At 44.9% G+C, this 22848-nt stretch overlaps 2 protein-coding genes across 3 annotated transcripts in view; one reads left to right on the top strand and one right to left on the bottom strand.

Moving 5' to 3' along the window:
* Positions 1-1660, top strand: part of SMAP1 (small ArfGAP 1) — a 94071-nt gene extending 92411 nt beyond the window's left edge. For both annotated transcript variants that reach the window (XM_065056240.1, XM_065056242.1), the window contains one exon: positions 688-1660. In XM_065056240.1, the coding sequence (XP_064912312.1) occupies positions 688-822 (135 nt within the window). In that variant the 3' untranslated portion in view covers positions 823-1660. The remainder of the gene's footprint in view (positions 1-687) is intronic.
* On the bottom strand, positions 1388-21914 carry B3GAT2 (beta-1,3-glucuronyltransferase 2). Its single transcript, XM_065056243.1, has 4 exons — positions 20954-21914; positions 9100-9244; positions 2341-2489; positions 1388-2262 (listed from the first exon to the last, which is right to left on the bottom strand). Exons 1-4 carry the CDS (start codon positions 21509-21511, stop codon positions 2176-2178), a joined length of 939 nt encoding a protein of 312 aa, XP_064912315.1. The 5' UTR covers positions 21512-21914; the 3' UTR covers positions 1388-2175.
* Between the last annotated feature and the right edge of the window lie 934 nt (positions 21915-22848).

Here is a 22848-nt window from a genome sequence, read left to right on the forward strand (position 1 = left end):
TTGCACCATCCCTAAAGTGAACTTGCTTAATTTTGAGCTCTTTCCTACCTTTAACTAGATTATAGTCTTTAACTTCATGTGAACGATTTCACTTGTTTTTAAGAAATTGTTGTGTCTTGAGTAGATTCTTTAGCAAAGAATGGTTAGATTTAGGTAATACTCAAGTTTATAAATCTGCCTCATTCTTTGTTGATTGCCACCTAAATGGGCAATTGCTATAAAAGCTTGTGTATCCAAGACTTTGAGGTCTTCAAAGAAACATTGCTGGAACAAAAACCATCTGGAGTTGCCAGTGTGGACAAGGCTGCGTTACTTGCTTTGGTGTTTCTGTATCGCAGTTGCCGCGATTTTGTCGGTGAGCTTTGAAACTCCAAAAGCAAGCTCTTGTCAGCTGAGACACACTGGACTCCCTCGTCACACGCTCTGTGAATTCACTCGTGGAGGGTTTATACAGACTTGGCACGTACAGCCCTACAGCTGATGTGTAACCGTGATCACCTGAACAGCAACTGCTCCCAGAAAAGCTGTTCTCTTGAAAAATGCTTAGAAGCTTATAATGAGTCAATATTTTTATTTAATGAGAAATATTAATTGGAGGGATACATCCTTTAACTGGGTTGCTGCTTTGGGAAGTGTGACTGCTTTTTGGCTAGCAGTGCTAACTGTGCTCGTGTGTACCCTTTGCAGATGAACCAGCAAATGGCTGGGATGAACCTCAGCAGCTCCAGCACGGCGATGGGCTTTGGGCAGCCCCCCAGCACAGCAGCGGGCTGGACAGGCAGCTCCTCTGGTCAGACGCTCAGCACACAGCTGTGGAAATGAAAGCCGCAATAGGAGCCTCGCCCAGAACAGCCACCCAACATTCCTTGTGCAAATGCATTTACTTTCGCTGTTCCTTCCATGTACATATTCTTTTTCTTTTTCCCCAGCTGTTCAGATTAAGAATATAACTGACTGACCGTGTTGTGGTCTATATTGATTTAAATTTGATGTAGTGAAAAGCAGATCCAGAATACATTTATACATCGTTGGCAGCATTTTCATATAATGCATATGATTTCATAGACCATATATTTAAGAAGCTGCTTAACCACGTACTGATTTTTTTCCCTCAAAATTCTAGATCAAATGTTTTCATATAAGGGATGTAGCTATCATGTTAGTAATATCCAAAAATATGAACCCTGATTCCCACAAATTACCCAGTAATCCTGTAGAAGGTACTGTATGAACAAATGTTTAATCATATATAAATAGAATGTAAATGTATCACTGTTTTCTAGTGTATCAAACAAATTTTGTTTCATCATACATTTCACTGTGACGTTATTATGGTGTGCATAACCGGGAATATGGTTATCGAAAGAAAGATAAACCTGGATGTTGCTGTAGTTCTACAAATCAATAGTTTATTCTTTTAAAAATGAGCATTTGATCCATTTGAGTTTCCTGTGATAAAGTATCCAATGTGGCTCACGAGGCACGTACACAGTATTAATGCTGAAAACGAGTGGCACAATATGTATACCAGGTAACTCAGTGCGAACAGATATATTTTTCCTTGCAGAGATATCCAGGTTTATGACAGTGATTGTGTTTACATTTTATGGTGCCTCGTAATGATGAAATGTTATTTCCCTATATTAAAAGGATAAATCCATGAATGACTGTGGGTTTTTATTTCATTATTGTATGACCTATTTGACCACTATTTCTTCAAGAAGTCTATTTTTAATGAAGGAAAACATGTTCAGTTTGGAGGATCCATTTATGCGAATATTTAGACCAACCGTTCCTGATTTAAAAGCAGTTTATAAATACACCATTAAGCTGGATAAATACAAAAAGTATATACATAAATGATGATTTTTGAAGATACTCCATTGCAGCCATGTTTCTCTTGATTGTTTTTACTATGTGGAAACAGCTTTAAAACAAAGGTAAGTGTCAGTTTATTAAAACGGGAGGTCAGAAATGCATGCAAACAAGTTAGAACAAAGCACACCCACTTGATTTGCTTATTAGAGTGTCTGACAACTTTCTTTTGTTTCCACAGAAGTCCAGCAGATGCCTATGGAAAGGCCTGGTGCAGAAGGAGACTATTTCACTGCCTGAACTTGAACACCTTTGGACACATCCATCGTACTGTCCTTCCTCTGGAGCTGTGTCTCCACATCATACCTCAATATTGACTGTGTCCAGATGGTATTTTGGCTCATTAGCTAGATTTACTTTTTCTGTTCGTGTGTGCCAAACAAGAACCTATAAAACAACATTTGTGTTAGTACAGTCACCTACAGAGCTGACATGAAAGTGTTTTAGTGAGCGTGGAATCAGTACCTTCGTGCAGTTGTTTGCTTTGGGTTCCAGTTCCTCCACTGTTGTTATCTGTTTCAGAAAATCAGATTCTTGCATTCCTGGTTGAGAACCACGACGCTTGAATACGGCTTTTGGATGTGACAGAATCACCTGAAGACTCACAGCAAATCCTTGGAGAGAGGGGGGGAAATGTTAAGAAAAACCTTTAGGCTTCACATTTTTGTCCAGGTTACACTTAAACCTAGACATCTCCCATGTTTTTTTTTAAAAACGTGTAAATTTGATTGTATGGATAGGCAGTATTTGGTAGGTTTGTAGATCCTGCATTGTTTTGTTTTGCCCTGAAGAGGCAATCACATTTTTTTAATTGCACCATATTTTCAACATTGTTTAATCAATTTCCCATCATGTAGAGAATATATGCTTTTTTGCCTGAAAAATCAGGTATTGCCAAGATCTCGGACTGTCTTTCCTTTCTACTTCTAATTAAGAAATAAAACTGAATTTTAAGTAAAATAAAATGTATGAAATTTATACTGTACAAACACTTCGAGGCCCAAAGGTGAAAGTCAGAAAAAAGGTTATAGTGTGTTTAGACCTAACAACTGCAGTCTTTAGGGATTTTCAGCCTTTAGAGAGTTTTAATATTATTGTTGATGAAAGACAAGTCATATTACTGTTTTGCCTTGTACACAATTTAGTTATTGTGGGCCCGTGAACCATTGTCATCAGCGGCGGCTGCAGGACACGCTGCAGCTGCACGGTGCCTCTGTCTCTACAACGCATTCCTCTGGTAACAAGTCTTGGGTCCCTCAAAGGGAGGTCACAAACTCTGAAATCACTAGTTTGTTCAAACCCGCCCTCTCTGAAGCAGCTCGTGTTCATCTCCAGTTTGCCATTATTTAGAGAACTCTCCGGTTTTCCCTCAGCAAGGCTCAGTCGCATATGCGCGTCTTGAAGTATGACTCAAAACTTGACTGATATACTTGCAAAGAAAAATGACATTTCTAACTCCTTGCGTCCAATTGCCAAGCCTGTCACAGAAATCCTTTTTTCATCAGTTCCAAGTGGCTCCAGCTGTCCCTTTCTAACAGCAGCACTCACAGTACTTTCTGTAGTTTTGACATCTGTTCTGGAAAACTTCAAGAACATTTATTTCTAAAGCTAGTATTAAAAAATTCCTCATTTTTAAATTTATATAACTTTCTCTAATGGAACATAAATCCTTATACTAGAATTATCTTGCTACTGTATTTTCCTTGAAAGTATCTGTGGTTTTTGTGGAACAAATGAGGAAGTAATTACTGCATCACATGTAAAGAAGACACACTGAAACCACTTTCACCTTACCTATTGTGCTCTTACTTGTAGCAAAGCACAAGAAGGCACCAGGAAATTATTATTATTTTTTTTTTAATAAAGATTTGGACACTGCACCTGAAGACTATGGGTTGGATGTAAATTGAGGTTCCCAATTCACTGACAGACACAGCTGAAGAAAACATGTTTAACTTTAAACATTCTATCCTGCTTAAGATAAAGGTGTCTAGATGGAAAGGGCTTATCCACACCTTGCAAAGCGCTCTAGTGAGTAGAAGACCTGCAGGTGTGCGCTTGACCTCACTCTGTGCGCAGCGTGAAGCTCTGCAGCTCCTGCTCCACGGCCTGCGCCACCCACCAGCAGCAATGCTGGGATCCCGCTGCTCTCTGCTGCAGCGGCTGGGCTTACGCAGGCGGGTCCAGGGAAAAAGATTGCAGTCTGGACTCTTCTTCCCAGGTAGGGGTTTGCCTTCAGCAGCCTGCAGGCCTCGCTGCTTCCTCCACGGGAGCACAAGGTGGGCTCGGTCCCAGCGCTGCCCATGGCCAAGTGTGAGCGCTTGTGAGGAGCCGAGGGTGCGCGTTCAAACCCCTCAGCCAGAGCCAGCTGCGGTGCGCACAGCCCCTTCTGCACCCCGAAAGGTGCCCGCAGCCGCATCGCTGATGAGCAAATCGGCCTGGTTCACTTCAGTACAATTGGTTAGGGTTTTCTTCTGAATTCGAACAAACAATATAAATTTTTGGTGCAACTGGGTTTCAGGGTGCTTCATATTTTGGGCACAAAAAAATGTTCACTTTGCAAGGGAAAGTATTGTTGGAGCCTTCATCAGTTGTATGAGCTGTGTTTCTTTTAAAAAAGATTTTAAGTGTAATTTTTAAGGCTTAAGCTGGTTATGCATGGAGAAGAAAATGAAATGAACACTAAAATCAGTGTAGTGTCCTAGTTTTTAGAGTGGAGAAGCAATCCATTTTAAGCAGAAGAGGCGTATTTTTACTGCATATCTTTGTGTGTCTCAGCTTGGCTCCCTGGCCCCATAGCCCAGACTTACTCATATGTTCATTTCTCCTGGGTTCTCTTCGTACAACACTTGCTCCTCTGCTGAGGAAACTGGATCCAGTTCTGAGGATGGATTTCTTCTGTGCACGATCTCCAGCTGTGCCGTGCCCCCTGCATGTAACCTGCCCTTGCAAACCACCAGTTTAGGGTGCTATCAAAAATCCACCATGTTTTCAGGCGTCAAATAAGAGTCAAATTATTAAACGGAGTGTTCAAGGACGTGGACTACTGTGCACTGACTGGCCTGAGGTCTGTTTCCTTCATCAGTGGTCATGCAGTCTCTGTTTCTTAAAAAAATCCAATAAATAAAGCAGCAACTTGATTAAATAATTCAAGGAGATTTCTCTCCTGGCTCTGTAGTTCTTCACCTCTGCTTCAGAACTGCTTTAATCCTGCATGTGACATTTTGTATTTATGTAGATAAGAATTCAGATGAATTTGAGGAAAAAACATTTTCTAGTGAGAACGTGCAGTTGACTTTTTATCATGGATCGTTTTGGCATCAGAAAGAGAAGAGATGGCCCAGGTTTTGACCAGAGTGGCACTGGTCATTTACCTCACTAGATAATGATCCTGTGGTAATAGGTGAAAAACCACTGTTACTTTGAATTGTATCCCCAAACGGGGCTTAATCTGGGATTACTGCCTCTAGTATAGCACAACAGAACAGTGCTACGTGCATACAATTCTTTTACTTGGTTGTTTTTCCTACATGGTCATATTGGGCCTAAGTGCATGTGAAACGCCACAGGACAATTTCATAGCTGGAGTGTGAAGAGGTGTTTAGGGGTTTTTTTTGTGCTTAATGCAAGGCTGTAAATTAAATATAATTGGCTGAAGAGCCACCTAGACAAGAATTAATTTGTTGGAGAATGAGATACCTGGGAGACATGGCAAAGATTACATCTGTGCTTCTTTCAATCAAAGTTGTTTCTGTTAATTCACACCTTGACTTGTGTTAGATCAATGGCTTCTGTTAAAAGGAAAAACCATTTTTCTTCATCCCATTAAACTGAGCCAGTCTTTAAAGATTTTGTTGCCATGATTAATGCCTTTGCTTCCTGAATGCTGTAGACAGGGCAGTAGCTGAAGGCAAGCTAGAGACTGAGAGTGTTTGTCATTCCCAGATTGTGCAAATGCTGCTGCTCAGTGCTGATGTTGGAACGGATACACTGGTTTCCACACAGTTCAAGGTACCACCTTTAGCTTATTGAACATGCTGTGGCTTGGGGTCTGCTGCTTTCAAGTTGCCTTCTCCCCGTGACCTGTTACTTTGGTTCCAATAAGGCAGAGAGGCTCAACCAGGAGTTTTTATAGTTCACAATAAAGGCATCTGCTAACAGTCAATTCACCACGAAAGAGGCTCTCGTTTTTAACTCAACATTTACAATAGTTGTTACCCTTTAATAAAGGGGTGGTTTAGGTTTTGGTTGGTTTTTTTTTGTGAGTGTGGTGTCTGCCATAGCCACTCAAATTTTTGATTTGTACTTGTGACTTCCAGCACTGGCTCTTTCAGATTCAGACAAATATGCCATGTTTTGCAGTGTCATTAATAGACTACCTTTTTTCCTCAGGGAACCATAAGGAAGATGAAATGTACTCAAGATCTCACAACTACAGCAAAATCCAATAAAAAGGTGGTTGCTGAGGCCATAGCAGAGGAACTGAGGGCACAGCAGATGAGCTTTGAACTTCAGTTCCAAAATCTGCTTCCTCAGTGATTCACAGGCATGGATTCATCTCTGACTCAAGTAGCTCCTGGAGTGCTACTGTAAAGCACACGACTGTTTTCCTTTAATGATCTTGACATTAAGAGAATCACGATGTAACTCGTTCTCATGGGTGGCCAAAACCACCCAATTCTCTCTTGCTTTTCTTCCCGGAGGGTAAGGAATTCTGTGTCAAACTTAAACCCACCTACAGTTAAAACTGAGGCAGAACTTAAAATTAACTCCAGAACAAATTCATACGGTGTGTTGGTTGGCAGACAAGAAGCAACACAGGAAACACCTACTCTGCCTTCTGAATGTAATTTAGCATTAGAGAACAGCAGCGCCAACCACAAACCTCTCAAAACAAATAACCCATGTTTGCTGATCTAATGTTATTGCCCTGTGTGAGTGCATTTCAAAGAAGAATCTAGGAAAGCTGACCAGCAAGGGACTTTGAGCTGATCCCAATGAAATTAGCAGGACCTGTCTCCACCTGCAGTAGATTTGAATTTGGCCCTGTATTTTGAAGTCTAGAATAAGTTCATGTGCTTAAAAGCAAGGATGCTCTTCCTCTGAATAGCTACAAGTTAAATCAGTGGTCCCAAACCTTTTAAATGGTCATTCCTTTCGCACCCAGCCTCAGGATCAAATTCTTGTGAAAATCACTACAAAAAGATAGTTCTGTAAAACAAAGAACCTCGTTACCAGTGCCTTGGGAATCAGAACATTAATTATAAACAGCTGAGCAGTTTAATGTATGCACCTATGTTTTTCATGGCAATATTTTCCAAAGAGATCCTTGATCTTCTCTATGTGCAACTTAGGCATAAGCTAAGTTGCTTGTATATTTGGTGCCAGCAGAAGGAGGAACGCTAGTAATATACTACAGCATGGACTCGGGTTTGTCAGCAAGCCCTGCAAGTCCCCGTGGGTCTGTGGGGATTTGGTGTGGACAGGGGTGGAAAACTGCGTGTTAACACCTCATCTTGCACCTGTTCAAACACATATGCACTACTGGATTTACAGGTCCTGTGCTGTTTTTCTGTGCCCTTCCACCATATTCCTGAGGGGAATGAAGATGCAAACTTCATTTTTTACCAGCCTACACAGCATTCATTTCTCTCCTCGCTGAAATTAAAAATGCAATTTAATTTCTTCAGTTATTTTTTAAAACTAACAAAGGTTCTCACACGAAGTAGTAACTCCTTGTTGTGGATCCGCAATCACTTCCTACACTCTTGTATCTTTGTCTCGACAACCCTCTCTCTCCCGTGACTTCAGTAAAAGCACGAGCAGGTAACGCTCCCCATGGAGCTGCTTTTCCCTCACCCCAGTGTTTCAGCCAGCGACTGCCAAGTGTCAACAATAACTTAAGAGCTTTCCATGTGTCTCTTCATGCTGGCGTTAGTCCCATGGCCCTTGTCGTGTAATGGCTTTTTGCCTGCTGCTAATGAATTATGGACCATGCCATCGCCTTTATAATGCCCTTAAGTAACCACTTCTACAGCATAGTATCAATATGTATCTATAAATCCACAAGCAGAGAGTGTTAAAAAGCACAGCTGCAGTCCTCAACAAGCTGCAGGGGTTTAGGGATTGACATATCTAGCTCTCCCTTTCCTCTTCCTGGACATTCAAATATTTATTTTTATGCCAAGCGATGGTATTGAAATGCTTCTACACTGCAGAAAAATTCACCCATTAATGTTTCTGTCTTTGAGGTGTTAACAACTATTAGTTCTCTTTTGCTCTTTTTAACTAATTGTACTGTAAGTGCTGTACATATTTTTCATCAAACATTTCAATCCACATAAAAATATTCTACTGAGAAGAGAAGGCACTGCCTGTCTCCCTCTCCCAAATCGTAAGGGTATAAGAAAACAGCTGGCTATTTCTACCTGCTCTTGCCCTTGTATTCATAGTGTCCCCATTCCCTCTCCTTCCTGAATACAGAAGATGCTTAAGTGCAAATATCGTATCATTTGCTGGGAAACCAGCTGCTACTACATCAAAACTCAGACTTCTACACGCAGGTGACCCAAGTGGCAGTTCTGAATATGTACAAAAGATTGTCTAAGCGTGGACTGACAGCAAGACAGAGCTACGTGGTGTGCTAACTTCACAGCAGAAGATTGATTAAATCCATTTTGAAGTTTTTCTGCCTTCATCTACTAGTCCATGGCTGTCAGTGATTTCTCCCCTAAGCCCAGTGTTTCAAACTATATCCATCTACAGTTACCACTGTCATTCCAAATAACCAATAAAAAAGGAATAATTTCATCATAAAATAGCATTTTATGATATGAGGTCTAAGAAGGGTCTGTATTTATACCGCCTGGCGCAGACTGATGACACAATGAAAGGCACGAGCTCCTTGCAAAAATTAACTGGATGGATTAATTTACAATTAACTTGTTTCAGACAAACAATTTATACAACATAAAAGCCAAGTTGCCTCATAAAATTAAAAACAACTGAAAGTAAGTTCGGAGATTGCCAAGAAGCAGCTTAATTAGATGAGCCGTGCAAGCTAAGACTTCCAGGACATTCAGTGCTGAAGGGCTCCATAACAGCAGCTGCACTTCAGAAGTTTCAGGAGCTGCTTACGCTGAGACACCTGCGTCTGTCCCATCATAAAAAAAAAGTAAGAACGGTTACGAGAAAAGTTTGTGTATCACGAAAGGTGGTGCTTACCTGCCATGTCGATGGCAAAGGGCCTGTCAGCTCTCCAGCCTGTGTACCAGCCCACGACTTTGCCGTTTTCCACGACCGGGCGCTCGTACCGTCGTCCTCCGACCAGCCCCACGGGCCACACGGACACCTTGCGGGTTGTGCGCATCTGCAAGAGGCAGCAGACGTGGCGTGACTGCACGGGGGGCTTCCCAGCGGGATCGTTTGTTAAGTGCTGGTGGAAACCCCACCTAGAATATTGTGAGACCCCGTCTGGAATATTGTGTCCGGTTCTGGGCCCCTCGGTTCCAGAAGGACAGGGAACTGCTGGAGAGGGTCCAGCGTAGGGCAACAAAGATGATTAAGGGAGTGGAGCATCTCCCTTATGAAGAAAGGCTGAGGGAGCTGGGTCTCTAGTTTGGAGGAGACTGAGGGGTGACCTTATTAATGTTTATAAATATATAAAGGGTGAGTGCCATGAGGATGGAGCCAGGCTCTTCTCGGTGGGAAACAATGATAGGACAAGGGGTAATGGGATCAAGCTGGAACACAAGAGGTTCCGCTTAAATTTGAGAAAAAACTTCTTCTCAGTGAGGGTGACAGACACTGGAACAGGCTGCCCAGGGAGGTTGTGGAGTCTCCTTCTCTGGAGACATTCAAAACCCACCTGGACATGTTCCTGTGCGACCTCACCTAGGCGTTCCTGCTCCAGCAGGGGGATTGGACTAGATGATCTTTTGAGGTGCCTTCCAATCCCAAACATACTGTGATACTGTGAAAGCCTGCACAGTCATCATCAAGACCAGGTATTTAACAGCAGCTCCAGCTTACAGACTTCAGCCCAACAGAAGAAGCATTTGAAAGCTGCATGTGCCCACTCATTTTCTGTGAAATCTCTCTCTACTTAAATTCTACTTAAAATATCCTTTTCATATTATTTCATATAGCAACAATTCTAAAAGCCATGAAAAAGCAGTATTTGTTTTCTTGTTTGATTGCGTTTTCAAAGGTATAGTAGATGATTGTTTTTATCTGCAAGACTATAGCGTTCTTGCAGTAGGCTTATTTCTATAGATTGCTCAGGTATTGTACAAGCCCAGTGAGAGAGAATATTATAATAACGATGATTAATAAATGCACACTTCATTAAGTACAATTAGTTTGAGACTGGCAACAAATACACTGACTACAGGAAATCGTGACACACAACTCTTGCCCTACCTGCAACGTACCAGATTTGTACAACAGATGGAGCTCAGGTCTATTAAAGGCTCACCAAAAGATTAAGTTTGGGCTAAGCCTTTCCAGCTCGTACATGTTCTCTCAAAAAGCTCCTACAAGTTTCCGAGAAGCACAGACAGCAGGTTGGGCAGGGCACTTCTGCTGGTTTGCCATCAGCAACGGGAGTTTTTCCCAATGGTGTAAAGGTAACTAAATGTAATTCTGGAAACACGGTCCTTATCTAACCTATCTATAGGAGTCTACAGAAAGTAAAAAACCTACTCTTTCCGTATCACAAAGCGTGAATGACTGGGAGTTGGTGAATTCAGTTCACTGGTTAGCAGACTATTTTCTTCAGTAAACAGGAGATAACATGACACGAACCTGATGCGCTGCTCCCCATGGGAAAATCCCTGGCAGTCCGGTGTGAGAACTGGAGAAGATGAGCACAGACATGGCAACTTGCACAATTTGACCACACCGATTCAAAAGCCACCGTTTTAACTACTGTGATTCAATATGGTCCTCTTTAAGCAAGTATTAAACTATTTCAGTGGAACGTGGGCTTAATTTGATCAATTTTTAAAACAATCTCTTGTCTTCTGTTGTAGCTGAGGCCTATTCCTTAGGGAAAGGTTATCCCTTTCTCCTTCCAAGCACTCCTCTTAGCAAAAACAAACACAGTTTTACATATTTGTAACTGCAGTCCCCTATCAATAGATGTTCAAGTAAAAGACAACCTTGGTTAAATATTAAACAGTTCCCTCTCTTTCTGCCAAGGTGAAAGACTTATCATGCATATCATCTAGACTCCCAGGAGATGCACCAGAAAAAACAGACCTCTCATCACTCTGGTTCACATTTCTAAGCTAGAAACATTAGCAGATTCTTAGGAGAAGTCTCACACGGCGAAGCCATAGAAGACACATTCAAAAATCCACAAATAAGTCTGTATACACAGAAGAGGCATGCACCTTCTCTCGCTCCAGTTCTTTGTGCAACTTTGAAATTGTTTAGCAAAATTTTCTCAGTTCCACCCTAATAACTGGTGCAGCAGGTCAGGCCATTTCACTCGGTAGCAGCAGCCCATACTGCAGAAGAACAGGGTGTGTATGCAGTTGGCAACAGAGGAATTTGTGATAAGGATTCTATCCAAATCATTGACTATTTAACTGCCAGTGAGAGACTGCCATGAATGTCTCTACAGGTTATTGTTAAATGTGTTTGTCTGTAACTGTTCCCCCTGCTTAGGATTAGTTTTCCAATCTCTCCCACTCCTTCCTTTAGGAAATGCAGAGTTAGCAATTAGCTATTTGGATAGGGAAGTCAGTCAAACCTTCTCATGAAGAGCTTTTTAGCTCTCATTTTAATGATACATCCATTTCACAAAATCTTCTAACAGTGTATTTAAACTAACGTCCAAACACATCAGACATGGACAAAAGGCATCATCCTATTGGACTTGTCTACACAGGCAAGTCTCCAATAGGTTTGCAATGGCATGATCAAGCCACATGCACCCAGACACTGGTATTAACCCCAGGAGGAACACAGATGCCAACTAAGTTCTTTGTGTTGCCCTTAACACCTTCTGGAGGGTACAGAAACCTGAACAAATTACTAGTGTACTGACTGACAGCACTGTAGCTGCCCTGTGCCAGCTGCCTGTACCCAGGGCCAACACAAACTGCTGCAGAAGGGCAGACACGCTCCGGACACAGGAGCGAGGTGAGCCCAAAACCCGCCTTCCTCACCGTAAACATCTGGGCAGCTGTGCTGCAAAATGAGCCTCATCACCCACACTGATTTTCATTAATACTTCACCACACACCATGCATAGGAAGAATCTTGTCAATGAAAAGTATCTTACTGACCTCCTGAAAGCAGCACAAAATGAACCAAGGTGTTCTAATTATTACAGTCTTGGGTCCATCTCAGCTCCTGCGAGTTAAGTCAGTAAAGCCACCACACACCAGAAGGAAATAAATAAACCTTTACAGATCTTTTATTCTGTCCTTGGGTTACTTTCTTTATTCTCACAGGTTACATTTTGGAAAATGAAATAAGCAGGTGTCAAGAAAACAGCGATCCCTTTAAGTAAAAACTGAAAGAGCACATCTAGACCGGTATTTATGCTAATTCTGAAATACCTCACAGCCTCAAGATATGCTAGGCAGATGAAAGTAGGAATATTTCTTTTAATCTTCTGAGAACAGTATTACTGCAGTTAATATACTGATGTGCTAAGGCTGTATTTATATATGATGGGGAGAAAGCTATTATTTGGATTAAAAGGCCAACTTGCATCTGGAATTTGATGCTCCTAATCACTGGGACACAAAAAGGTGATTCAAAAACATGTTAATTCTGAACAGCTTTATTGCTGTGGGTTAAACAACTGCCAAAATCCTATAACTTGGAAACAGCTTCCTAAATTACTCTTCTATCATCTGTCATTTTCAGGTGCAATATAGCACATGCTGTCTTAATACTCATCGTTTTAAGTTCTAGTCGCTTAAATGAATGGTATTCATCTCACTGACACTTAGCTCTGTAAGTCAGGCATCTGGCCTGTCCTAGTGAGACTTCTATAGATAATGAACAGAGGTAGGAACCTACTGATGTGATTCATCCTGCCTGGCTTAGAGAGCTATCTTAAGGTAGGATGGATCTCCCCCTGGAAATGCTTTTGTCCTCTATTTACTTTTTGATTATTTGGAAGGGGGTCTTGGCCATAGGAGGAGAATGATGTGCTGGACTCTCTAAGGCGCTAAAACAAAGCCAAACGAAGCAGGGTGGGGGGCGACAATCAGGAAGGAACAGGCAAGGAAATGGCGGGACAGAGGAGTAACAGCTGACCAAAGAAATCCCAGTGAGGTGATGGGCTTATAACAGTAAACACAAAAGTCATAGAGGAATCACTAAAGAATAACAAGTGAAAATGCAGAAAAATGTAGCTGAGCTCTAGAAGACAGTTGTAAAAGCATTGCCAAAAATAGCATCTCATTAGTCAATCAAGAAAAGCTGCTTAATGGGATGCGCCAGACTGATGGATAGGGAAGATACCAAGCCAGTAACAAAATATAAAAGCCCAAGGGGAATGAAGGCAAATGACAGACAGAAGGAAACATAGCCACGTTTCCTACAGTGAAAAGGCTTCCAGGCTGGAACCACCATCCTACAGGTTCCCTGCTAGTTCTCAGGCATCCTGCATTACTCACAGGTAATTTAAAGCCAAATTTTGCTTCAACAAACCTTACATGACTGCACTACAGGACAGGAGGACAGCTCAGCTGCAACGATGCCGTGCCTGTTTACTTAGGTGTTAAATGGAGCGTTTGCCACCACTTACCATCACTTCAAAGGAGGTACCGAGTCATACAAAATCTGTGCCAGGGAGTTTTGGGGCTCAGGGACTGTGATGCTTATGGGATAGTAACTTCAAAAAGCAAGTTTGTTGTCAGCAAACTTGACTGTAAAGGGTATCTCTCTATGAGAAAACTTGTAGAAAGAGTCTACAGATAAAAAGTCAGTCCTTGATCTACCTTGCTCCACAACTCTCACGGGAGATCTGGTTTAGTTCTTCACTCTCCTCACTACTAGAAAGCTTTTTTTCCAAACATCTGATTTAAACACCCTCTGCTGATTCGTACCCAATCTACACTTCAGAGAGAGGACAGATTAATCCCCCCTTCTCTCAAGCAACATTTTACATATTGGATACAATGACTAATGCTTCTAAATTACACCACCATCCTCGGGCACAAATGTCAATATTGCTTCCCTACAGGAGAAAACTGTACTATATTTAACTAAAGCTGCTAGGAGCCAGTTTCTCCAGATTGGGAAGGCTTCCAAAACATTTGCTGTTCATGTTTCCTTTTGGCCCTTCCACATACTCATTATTTTTCTCATCCTACTTTCTGTTATTCTGCTAGGTGGTGCGCATTGTACCTCTGAAGAGCTGCTGAACACTCTGTAATTTATTTCATAGTAACAGCATCAGTTTCACAAGGAAGAACAATGCTGTCAAAGTGCTGAAACAGACAGTGCTCGGGACTTTGCAGAGTCCCCCACTTGGATAAATCCGTTTCAATTTGCCCCCCTCCTCCCCTTAATTTTTGGTTACTGTTTCCTCTCGTTTTTAAGATCCTCCACTGTTTCCTCTACCAGTCTTCCTAATCCAGCCTCTTTAGCACAGGTATTACATGTCTACGTGCAAGGGGAATGTCAGCATGCATTTAAAATCTGTCACGTATTCTTAAATCATTTATATACTAGAAAGGTATTTAATGCACTGCTAACTCATATTTAGATCTTTTTATTACGAAGAAAATAACTAATGACAGCCAGCTAATAATTAACTCTGTCTAGGCTACCAAATGTTATTTTTAAGACTATAGCAAAAATTTCATTTTTCCCACCAGCTCCAAGAGATACAATAAAAGATCTCCACGTTTTCACAGATAAACAGATTCACTTTTATTACTTTGAAATCTTTTGCATAAATATATCCATTAAAATATACACAGAAGTTAACTTAATGCAGTGCATAAAGATTAGGACAGTTATGTAAAAGTTATCAAAGGAGCACTAAGCCTTCCCTAGTCAAAGTAGGAATAAATACTAAACATTTACTTATTCTGTAATGTCTTTTTTGAGTTGCTCTCACAATATTTTACAAAGATGATCATGGGAAAACTGAAGCCTGTGTGACATGCAATGCCTGCAAGTATTTTTGTTCTATTTTTAATAATAAGGATGAGGGGGGATGGACTAGAAACTATTATCAGCCATTAGAATATCTGCTACCTTCATTCACACCTTCTGAGAGTGAAGGACAGGGGCGTAAGAAAATATTTTCAGCCTGACTCATTCACACAATTTGCCCTCTGCTCTACAGTGCCATGACAAAAATTACCAGAGTTGGACAGGCCCAACATTCAATGAGAAGCTCACATCCATTAGCCAAGACAAAATGTTTCCTATTTTCCCACCCGTTCTTCATGAATGCTTGCTCCCACCTAGCTGATTTGAGGATGATTCTAGCTGGGCAATTTAGGCCACTACATAAGAAATAGCATACTTCCAAAATATTAGGGATTTTTTGTTTAATTTGATGTTTAACTTACTTCTGCAAAGAGCAATCTAGCTGACTGTCCTCTTCAGTGATCACTCTTACCTTCTCTGTGGCTCCATGAACCTTGAGTTACCAGCGAAGACTACATCAGCTTCAGGAGAAGGGGTTGACCTCTCTCTCCTCCCACCTGTCTCCCAGCTTCAGCCATCACAGTTGGGGCATCCTGGTCCCCAACTCAGTGGGCAACAGGGCTAACTACTAAGCTATTAAATAAAAGGTTTAAGGTTTTTTTTTTTTTCCTTAGAAATGCCAGTGCTGTGATTTTCTTCAAGCTCTGTGCTGCAAGGCTGTATTCAGATTTAACCTTACAGCATGGGTTCCCCTAAGGAGGACCAGCCTGCAAATCCTCAGCTCATCCTCAGACAAGACAGTGGAACATGCTACACGTGCCTGCTTGAGGAACCCAGCAAACGTTGCTAAGAAATTTTAGACACCAATGACTAAAGGACATGGGGTGGCAGTAAGGGAGATCATAGTTTTAGATATGACCATTTTAATTTCACAGAATCACAGAATGGTTGGGGTTGGAAGGGACCTCTGGAGATCATTTAGTCCAACCCACCTGCTAAAGAGGGTTCATCTAGAGCAGATCACACAGGAATGTGTCCAGGCTGGGCTTGAATGTCTCCAGAGAAGGAGACTCCACAACCTCTCTGGGCAGCCCGTTCCAGTGTTCTGACACCCTCAAAGTGAAGTTTCTCCTCATATTCAGATGGAACCTCTTGTGCTTCAGTCTGTGCCCGTTGCCCCTCATGCTATTGTTGGGCACCACTGAAAGGAGTCTGATCTCATCCTCTTGACACCCACCCTTGAGATATTTATAAACACTGATGAGATCCCCTCTCAGCCTTCTCTTTTCCAGTGTGAACAGACTCAGTTCTCTCAGTCAATCCACATAAGAAAGGTGCTCCAGACCCCTAATCATCTTTGTAGCCCACTGCTGGGCTCCTCCAGGAATTTCTTATCCTTCTTAAACTGGCGAAGCCCAGAACTGGACGCAGTACTCCAGATTTTTCACATCCATCTCAGTTCAGGTGTCTGAGCAAAACATAAGCAAAGGTGACAGATATAATCCAGGCAGGAATCTCTGAAAATCCACACATTTCTCAATGCAGCAAGCTCACACAAGCAGAAGACCTTTGTCCTGGTCTCTGTGCTCCTGAGACAGCTCACCCCTCACCCTCAAAGGTTTCAGAGGAGTCTGCACAATCAACAACAGTATAGACGGGATCTCCAACACTAATTTCACCAACTTGCATACATGACCATTCATGGACCAAGGATGAAGTGGCCTTTGGCCAACTACTCAAAATACAGAAAGGGCAGAGAGAAAATGACTGAGGTATAGAAATATGCGAAGGATGTGAAGAGTTAAGGGAAGTGGAACTTAGCTATGTCTGTCTTCAGTTTCCAGCACTTAGGCTAATCTTGTTTTTAAAATCCTTCTGTGAAGGTGGAGTGCCAGTTTATCTAAGGTTTTCTTTCTGGAAGTCTGAAAGTATAGAACTGGCAGTTGCTAGGCATCAGCCACAATACTACAATAACTTGCATTCAGGAGTAAGATGAAGCACAAACACAAGAGAAACTATAACAGAGTCACTACAAAAAGAACAGCTTACAGTAAAAAATAGAAGTTACGATGATTCATGTAGAAACATCTGCAAGGCATATAAAACACAGTGGCTGGGATTTCAGGCCTCTCAGCGGCCTTGTTATCTATGCAGGCTGACGTTCAACTGATAAAAGGTATTTTCAAAAAGTGGACTGTTGTTTTTGAGGGAGAGGTGCAGATGGACACCTCCAGGTGAACAGATAATACCTGAGCAGAAAAAAATATAAAATTGGTTGATATCTGGATCCCAAAATAGTAAGTAACAAAACACAATATGCCAGAGCCACCAGCATTGAAGCATGATTTTTTCACCTGTCCACCATTATATTCTCAAGCAGTAAGAGCTGCAAATAACTAAAAAGTCACACATCCACTCCTGGAAATATTTCATCATTGCTTCAGCTCCATTTAGTACTTTAAAGAACTTCACAATCACTGAACCAATTGGTCCTTTCCAGGGAAGATGAGCCTTTCCTAACAAAATGCTCAGCTGAGCCAATGCTGAGTACACTGTAGCAGCAGAGAGACAAACCAGGCTCCCCATCTTATTCTACAAACAGCTAAACCTGCCCAGCGCCTGCACAAGTTGACTTTAAGGACATAGCTTTGCCAATCAAAAGCTACACTATACATCCACATACCATCCTATGCCTTAGGGAAAAAAAAAAAAAAAAAAAAAAAAAGGACGATTATAAATAGCACCAGAGGGTTCCAGATTTAGTCCAGATGGTGACATTTTCCAGCAAAACACTACTGTAAGCTGTTTGAGTTGTTTCCTGATTTCCATGAAACACATTTTGCCCAGGTCTGTTGGGCCCAGCTCACTCCATATCAATTATAAGGTACTCATTCCTATAAGTGCCAGACAGAAGTACTTTGGACAGAGATTAGAATTTCCCCATCAAAAGCTCTCGGAAGTATCCCATGGCACCTCATGTCAAAGCCCACTCCTTTTTGATCATGCCCTCACAGTCTATACTCACAGTAAAGGCTTTGCTGATTTTGCTTTGTTAAAAAGGCTCTGTCTTCTTCTAAGGGCACTGGGGAAACCCACAGCAAAGGAGCTGCCTTAAACATAATCCTTCACTGATGTGCAGCTCCCTGGCACGCCTTCTGCTCCCTAGTACTGCTTTCTCCACATCTGGGTGAGACGCGCCCCTAACACCAATGCTTCCTTCATACTGGTTTTATGGTTCTAACTAGCACTGGATGTCACCCCCCCAAACCCTCCCTGCTGTTACTGAAACCAACTTTGACTTGGCAGAAAGCCACTACAAAGAAGACACACCTACAATTTTACAAACCCACAAACGTACATAACTGCTTGTGGGCAGATGCTGGCAGACATTGCTGCTGGCAGTTTGGGACCCACATGCCCCTGGAGCTCATGTCAGTGACATGCTGAAGGTCACCCAGCCAGCACAGGATGGTTTTAGGACCAGAACTGAGGGCTCCTGTCTTGTCCCTCTGCATGTACACTACCCTCCCCAGTGAGAAGACTACAGTTTATCAGACCTCCCTTGGGATTATGCGACTGCAGCTCTGGACAATTGTTCATGGCAGGGTAACAAACTGAAAAAAACTCCCTCTCAGGTGTTGTTACTGCCACTTTCCTGACACGAATTACTACAATTCATCTGTGCGCAACATATTCTGAAGTTGTTCTCTTCATGCTTGGAGAAGACGAGCATGTTTTACCCTCATAAATCAATCAATTCCTGAAGGAGAGATCAGGATTTACTACAGAGCTGTCAAGACAGAATCCATAAAGACAGAAGTTTTTGGTTTTTTTAAACAAGAAAAAAAAAAAAACTAAAAAAAAAAAAAACAAACCCAACAAACTCAAGCAGTGCGTCGACTGAAAACAAGACTACAGGCTCTCTCCACACACAACCTCCCACTCCTTGTAAAAGCACATCCCGTTGGCAAAGTCTGCCAAAGGACTTGGGTTAACTTTGCCAGGCCAGTGGGCATTCCCCGTGCTGCTACCAGTGCCGTCCCAGACCCTGTGCACACAGCGCTGGTGACCCCAGAACCAGCCACGGGAACCTGCACTGGTAACAGAAGCAAAAGCTGTTTCTCAGCTCCTGTAACAGAGCTTTCCAACCACCACATTTCACAGGGAAAACTCACTCATGCATGTGTTTGCCTGTGAACACTGGGCTCAGTACAAACACCTCTTCCCCAGCAGCTGAACCCTGGTCAAAGAGAAGCCTTAGGACTGCGGAGCTGCACGCCCAGGATTTCCATTCTTGTTAGCAAAAGGAAACACAGACTGCCTGTTGTGCTTGCAATTTTCAAGGTTAATCCTTCAGAGAGATTTAAACCCTTGCTTTCCTGCATTTCCTAGCTGATTAGAAAGGTAATTTGTACCTCTTTTATTTCATCGTTCACAGCAATTAGAAGAATAATACGGGAAATGATAGAAGAATAAATCAGACTCAACCCCCTTTCAGTGACTCAAGGGATACACCTGCCAGTGCTTTTCCTTTAGCTTGCCCTAAATGTTTGTTCTTCAAAAAAAAACAAAGTAGATTCGTCTCCAAATATCTTTTGTCCCACACCACTCATACTGGCAAAGTGTATTTTCTGTATCGATTTACAGACTCCCTTAAATTGAACCAAATTAGCTTTATATCCCCCAACAGGGGTGGACACTCCCATCACATCAAACATCGGTAGGTGGAATTAGTCTGCATTATAATGCACTAAGCACAGCCCTGAGATTTTAAGAAAATCAATTACAACAAAGGTTTAGCCTCCAGGCAAAGGTCTTCAAATTAGCGGCTCCAATGCTGAATGCCAAACAGGCAAAGGAAGTGGAGCATCCCTACTGTGGAACAGGGACCCTGCACCTGCCCAGCCTGGAAATGGAAAGGGATGCATTACGAATCTAAACACAGACGAACATAAGCATTTCTAAAATAAGTTGCTCTGGAGAATCTCACGTGCTCCACATTTCTGAGTACCGTGTGCATTTTAACCTACCGACTGTAAAGCATCCGAGGAAGCACAGTGCTTCCAAACTGCAGAATATGGGCGCGCACCACTGAGTACTGCACTGTCTGCCAGCAAAAGTCGTGGACCACAATTTGTCTGAAGCCCTGTGCGTTCCCTATCCGCTGCCAATCTACTCTTCCGTTTCCCTGCCTCCTCTCCCTGCCAAGGTTACTCTTCCAGCTGTCACAGAAGATGTACACGACCTTTCTTCTGGTGTTTTATGCCCACTTATTAAACATCACTCCTTCCTGCCAGGGGGAACCCCGAAGGCAAGCTGGACACCCTCTCTCCCAAGTACTTGCCAATTCCCACCGAAAAGGAGCAAAGTGTTTCACCAAGGGGCTGCAATAGAAACAAAAAACCCTGGTCCCTTCACAAAAGAGACTCCTGAAAGGGTGTTTAGTGATTATACAAACGATTTGCTGCTTTTAAGAGTGAAAGGCTTCAAAAAGACTGGGCAGCTCCACGTGAAGGAGACAGCTCTGGGTGAATTCATTCCCGCCAAGAAAAAACTGTGAAGGATGGCGGCTCTTGATGCAAGCTTGCCCGACAGGGACATCAAAGAGCGCTTTTCATTCCAGTTTTAACAAAACCACAGGGTCCCTTATATAAACCCTAAATTTGGCCTCGCTCAGCAGGAAAACGAGAAAACAGCAGCAAAAAAGTTGGTGGAAGCGTGGAAAGGAGGGACGAGAAGCTGTTACCATCGAGAGAGGGGGTGGTCGCACATAGGCAGAGCCGGGGTGAGGGGCGGGCAGCGGAGCGGGGCTGGCGCAGCCGTGCCCGGGGTTTGGGTGAGGGGCTCCCAGAGCGGGGACGGACACAGCCCGCGCAGCGAGGCGGGACGGGCAGCGACGGGCGCCCGAGGGGAGCCGGGACCGGCGCACCGCCCGCCCCGCACGCACCTCCTGGAAGAGCTCCAGACTGTAGGTGTTGTCGTCGTCGGCGAAGAAGAGCACCCCGGGCTGGGGGGGCGGCAGGTGCTGGTGCCGCTGCCGCAGCCAGGCCAGGCCGGCGTTGCGCTGCTCGGTGGCGCGGGGCAGCCCCGGCCGCTTGTAGCGGCGCGGCGTGGGGACGTGCAGGTGCGTGCAGGGCAGGCCGGCGCCCGCCACGAAGCGGCTCACCAGCTCGCTGCGCGCCGCCGCGTCCTCCACCAGGATCCAGTGCAGCCGCGACACCTGCCGGAACGTGTTGGCCAGGCGGGTGAGCTCGGCCTTCTGCACCGGGCGGCTGTAGGTGGGCGTGATGGCATAGATGGTGGGCAGCGCCGCCTCGGGCCGCCGCTGGGGGGGCGCCCGCGCCGCCGCCGGCCGAGCCCCCCCGCTACCGCCCCCGCTGCCGCCCCCGCCGCGGGGAGCCAGGGCGGGCAGCGGCGCCCGGCTGCTGTCGATGTCCAGCACGATGATGACGATGAGTACCCAGGGCAGCAGCAGGAGGAAGCGGCTGAAGAGCAGGGACTTCATCCTGCCCCCGGCGCCCTCCCGCCGCGCCGCCCCTCAGCGCCGCCCCATGGACGGGCGCGGCGGCGCTCAGCGCATGGCCCCGGGCAGCGGCGGGGCTGCCCCTTCCCCCGCCCGCGCTCCTCCGCGGGGCGGCTGGCGTTCCGTCCTGCGGGCACGGGGGCCACCCAAGGGTCGGGTCGGGTCGGGGCGCCCCGCGGCAGCCCAGCAGGGCAGGTGCCCGGCCCCGCTCCCGCCTCTACTCCGCGAGCGGCCGCCTCCCCTCGTCCTCCTCTTCCTTCTCCCTCAGCATCGCCGCGCTGGGCCGGGGGCGCCGCGCCGTCGCGGCCGGGGCTCGGCGGGCGGCTCTGGGGAAACGCTCCTGCTCCTCCGCTTCCCCGGGCGGCTCTGGCGGTGCGCGGGGGCGGGGAGGGGAGGGAGGGCGGGCGGGGAGGGAGGAGGGAGGGTCCCCGCGGGCGGGGGCCGAGGGGGCTCGCGCCCCGCCCCGCTCCGCTCCGGCTGCCGCCCCCGGGTGCCGCGGGAAGGGGGCGGCCCGCGGAGCTCCGCGGTCGGCGCCCTCGGGGCGCGGCGAGGGGCCCAGCTGGCGTTGGCGGCGCTCGTTTCCCTCCGCGGTGCGGCCGGCACCACCGCGGGGCCAACTTCGGCTGGCGGTCGGGACGCCTTCCCCGGGGCAGCGCGGACGGGCCGGGCCGGGCTGTGCCGTGCGGTGCGGTGCTGTGCGGTGCGGTGCTGTGCTGTGCTGTGGGAGACGGAGGGGATCATGCCCGAGTACTCACCTCTTGTAACGGCGCGCAACCGCTCGCTTCATTTCTGTTGATGATTTTTTTTTTTTTGTTAACGGAGGAATATTTCTGAGCTCTGCAGAAGTAAGAAGTTGTAAATGAGGCGGCCGTTTCGCGCGGGTCCCCTCGGTTTGCCCCGCTGCCGCCTTCCCGTCCCCTGCCCCCGAGGGAGGCAGCACAGCGCGCTGCCCGGTCTGTCCGCGCTGGCCTGAGCCGCTTCCCCTCGTGGTTCTGCCGTGCTGCTCCCCTGTGCATCGGGCGGACTTGAGAGCTGCTTTTAAAAAAGTATTTGTATGAGAATTTCATAATAACCCACCTATCTTTACTTTGAGAAAAAGGCATTCATCAGGTGCAGCAACGCGCACGAAGTGCACAATCTGAAACCTTATGAATCCTTCCCTACCAGGCAAGTTTCCAATGCATTTTTCAGCACTCCGTGCTGTCATAACTAAACACAGCTTGAAATATGCTTTTAAAACTTCATGTGGCAGAAAAACACAGTGCCACAGCATTAGTGCACACAAATTACTGAATTCTCCTTAATTTTCTGATTAAAAC

This window comes from Columba livia, chromosome 3 (assembly GCF_036013475.1).
Source record: "Columba livia isolate bColLiv1 breed racing homer chromosome 3, bColLiv1.pat.W.v2, whole genome shotgun sequence".
Classification (NCBI taxonomy): domain Eukaryota; kingdom Metazoa; phylum Chordata; class Aves; order Columbiformes; family Columbidae; genus Columba; species Columba livia.